The sequence below is a fragment of the Cibotium barometz genome, chromosome 5 (genome assembly GCF_041138505.1).
Source record: "Cibotium barometz isolate CiBa-2024 chromosome 5, ASM4113850v1, whole genome shotgun sequence".
In the NCBI taxonomy this organism is placed as follows: Eukaryota; Viridiplantae; Streptophyta; class Polypodiopsida; order Cyatheales; family Cibotiaceae; genus Cibotium; species Cibotium barometz.
The window spans coordinates 17,289,432-17,293,437 of NC_141050.1; the positions used below are offsets into that span (position 1 = coordinate 17,289,432).

General features: G+C 45.7%; 1 protein-coding gene across 1 annotated transcript; it reads right to left on the reverse strand.

Annotated features, from left to right (window-relative positions):
• Nucleotides 1–242: 242 nt before the first annotated feature.
• On the reverse strand, nt 243–3,806 carry LOC147638136 (RGG repeats nuclear RNA binding protein B-like). The gene is made up of 7 exons (XM_086798053.1): nt 3,277–3,806; nt 1,632–2,019; nt 1,471–1,539; nt 1,219–1,351; nt 935–1,090; nt 789–845; nt 243–693 (listed from the first exon to the last, which is right to left on the reverse strand). Exons 1-7 carry the CDS (start codon nt 3,449–3,451, stop codon nt 487–489), a joined length of 1,185 nt encoding a protein of 394 aa, XP_086654179.1. The 5' UTR covers nt 3,452–3,806; the 3' UTR covers nt 243–486.
• Nucleotides 3,807–4,006: the final 200 nt, after the last annotated feature.

Below are 4,006 nucleotides of genomic sequence, written 5' to 3' on the forward strand. Positions count from 1 at the left end.
TGAGCCTTGCATGAGCGTGGACCAATTTTCCTCTCCTTGCACAAATCAATAGAAGCGTACCAAAATAAGCCTTCTGCAAAAGCATTATACACATAGTAGTTTCAACATTGCAAAATACACACTATAACCCCTTTTAGTTATAAATATCACAGACAACAACCAGGAACATGTGTTTTTCTGTCCTTCAGCTAATTTACGAAATGGACAAGCTACCTAAAAATCAAAACGAAAAAGAACCAAAACCAACAAAGAAAAACAGTATCTTCAAGGTCAAAAATTGCCCGCAAGAAACTTTCCACACCCAATCCAAACTGCAGCGAGACTCTTACCCTCTTTTTTAAAAAGAAATCACTACACCGATCTTGCTGCATACCTGCTGCAAAAGTACTTCAAACAAGCAACTGAGAGAGTTGATTACAGGTGACACAATCTGTTTAGACCAGATTAAGAGAATTTCCTACAAAAACGAGTGCAGCTGGGAGGCTCCTACTTCCCTACCAAAGTGGGGAATTGACTAGGATCCTCAATGCGGGGAGCCATCGTTGCTTCCCTTGAATTACTGTACCCAGCCATAAACCCACCCCTGGCACCACCACGCTCACCACGACCGCGACCTCCACGTCCGCGTCTGCCAGAGGGACTGATGTACCCCTCTCCATCAGCAGGCTTCAAAAACTCGTTGATGCTCAAAGGCTTCAAAACCAAACCCAAAGAAGTCATTCAATCAAATGCTAGCCATACTTCCACAAAAACTCACCCGAGAGGGGCAAGACTCCATGTCACGATACCTTTCTAGCTTTCTCGTCCTTCTCTGCCACCTCTTTCTTCTTGCCTTTATCAGCACCCTGAAAATACCCCATAAAACAGAGTTCTAAACAGCTGAAAAGAGCAATGTGTCTTGTGGCAATGACTCAAAAAGGTAAAGGCATCTAACCAGTTTCGTGAAAACCTCCTCATCACTCTTTTTGTCAACCAGCTGCATGGATTCAAAATCCTTGTCGACTGTGACCTTCCTTTCCTTAGCTTTCAAAGCTTCTAAGGGCTTTCTCTTTTCACCCAATAACTTCTCATACTCCTCGAGAGTCATCTCCTGCACCGAGAGCGCTCACAAAAAAGATTTTAATACAAGACAGCTAGCCAGGTATGAAGACAGATATCATCAACAAACCTTAGGAAAAGGCTTGGCATACACTACTTGTGCTAAACATGTGCTAGTACCTTCTCCTCCTCCTCTGCTTCATTCTTTTTTGCCGTGTCTTCAGACTCTGGTTGCACCTCCTCGTGTTTCTTCTCACTAACCTCAGATGACGCAAGCTTCTCTTCCTCAGCCACACCTGCTTCAATGATGTCACTGTAGTAAAAACATTCAATTCACATAGAGGACACATGAGTTCGTCAGAGCGCATTCAGTCCAAAATTATTCTGTGTTTAATCAAAATTTAAGAAAGGGTGGCGCAAGAATCCACTTACTGCACACCATGCTGATCCATTTCCACACCCCAATTCCCACGGCCAGCACCATCGCGCTTTACTTCATTCCTAAGCATTAAAAGATGAGCAGCACAAGTATCAGTTGAGTGCACCATTTTTCACATTCTAGAAGCAAAAGAAATAAAACAATGAAGACATACCCCCGCCCAGTGCCACTTCTTCGCTCATACTCTCGCGGTCCGAAGCGCTCTTCACCATCCGCCACGTAACCATATCCACGACCCCGGCCACGTCCACGACCCCGTCCTCGACCACCACCATCATTTTGGCGACCACCCTCCTCTCCTGTGACTGGAGGATCTCCATTCAAGGGTCCATGGCCACCCATGTAACCTCCCCTGCCGCCAGTATTATGATAGGTGTTGGAGGTACGGTCATTCTGCTCACCTCCTTGGAAACCACTGTCTCGGGTAGGCCGGTTGTAGCCCCCTTCAAGATTCCTATCACGGTTCCCATAGCTGCCTCTACCTCCACCTCGACCACCGCGGGCTCCTCGGCCTCTTCCACCATCTGCTTGAGCTTCCCTCACTGAAGAAAAAGATGTGGTAGATCATTAAATTTAGAATTAAGAAATTGATTATGTAGAAAAAGGAGTGATGCGAGACACGTGAGAATATACATATCATATCAAAGTCTGAAACAGCAAGGACAATCATTGATCACCTAGTGATGGGATCCCTCTCCTTCCAGCATGCAGCCAGCGAGTCATTGCTATCGAAATATTGTCTTAATTTTCATCATTGTCACTACATAGCTCCCTTCTTTGGGTCTTTGTTTGGAATTGGATCCTTGATGAAAATTAAGACAATATTTCAATAACAATGACTTGCTGGCTGCATGCTGGAAAGAGAGGGATGCCATCACTAGGTGATCAAATGATTGTCCAAACAAAGACCCAAAGATGAATAAATGATAACATCAAAGACAAACAGAAGACAAACATCATAACACCCATAAAATGCAGTGCAGCAAATCCATATCCTTGCAAAGATGAATAAATCATGGTGTAGGGTCTCATGGTTACACATCTTACATTCAGTCACACTTCCACCTTCCTATTCGTGTCAGATTCTGACAAATCAATTTGCTCGGGAATGTGGAGCACCCGGCTGATGAGGCCTCACCTTATCTTGCCACCAGTCACCATTACCCCTCCCCAAACCCATGATGTCAAGGAAAAGCTCATAGGCTGCACATTTAGCACCACGAAAATGGATCATTGCTGGCATGGCTCCCCATTTTCCAGGAGGGAGTGAATTCTCCACATCTAGTGGAGACTCAAGAACCCTACATGAAAGCCAATACTTACACGATTGAACAGGAAAGCCTGCATACAAGACAAACACTGGAAGAAACCCTAGAATGACCAGAAAACCCTGGATTGCCTTCAAATCAGAGATCATATGACCATCAATTGCACAAAATCCTATAGAAAAAACCTCCTAAACAAAACCTCAAGAAGAAAACGCAATCCTATCACATATGAAAAGAGAAAACCTAAAGGAGAATACTTTGATGTGTTAAAATGACTGGGACATATGAGCTCAACGACCCTACACGGAAAAAAGAGGAAATCGGAAAAGCCCTGAACCAAAAGCGATGATTTGCAGACTTGCACAGAATAATCAATGCTTGACTTGCAGGAATGCAGAAACCATAAAAGAAAAGCCATGAATTACACAAGCAAACCCATGGCTTGAACAGTTGATGATAAAACCCTGGGGAAAAAGCCATAACTTGCACAGATCGGAGAAATCTTAGAGAAAGGCGGGGGTGAGCTCTTACCTGCTTGGGCGGGAGGGGCCGGCTTGGTAGGAAGCTTGGCGGGAGGCGGTGCCTGCTGCTGCTTCTTGAGGTCCTTGACAGGGGCAGAAGCCGCAGCTCCAGCACGAGCAATGAGGGCCGAGGGGTCATCGTTCTCATCGTCACCGAGCAACGCGAAGAAGTTCTGAGTTGCCATGGCCGATGGGGGCAGAAGAAGAAATCAAAAGGGCGCGCAGAGGCCGAGGGGGTCAAGAAGGGCTCACAGTATCCATGTCCAGGGAACGCAAAAGTTATCCCTCTCTCTCTAGCTGTGGGGAAGCTCTCGGGTATGGCGACGCCAAGTCCTTGTAGAGCAGGTGCCGGTGGAAAATGGAAGATGGCTTTGGGAAACCCTTGTTGACATCAAAGGTAAAACATGTGGATAAGCGCCACGAACCTGGCCTTCTACTAGAATCTCTCAGGCTCAGCATGGATGAGTTGCCATGATGGTCATACACAACCAAAAGAATGTGTAGGGATGGCAAGTAAACTCCTCCTCCAAGGTGATACATGAAGGCTTGTGTTAAGAGAGGGTAGAAATGGATGCTCTTGCATGTGTCCCGGTCTATGAAGAGTGGAGGCTTAGAATTCTATGAAAAAGAGGGTTCGGAGCCAAATGGGGTGCAAAACAAAAGGGGATGCAAAGTGAAAGAAGTTCATGGAGCTAAAAGGGGGATAGAGCAGTTTGAGAGGCAAAAGAGGGTTCAATCGT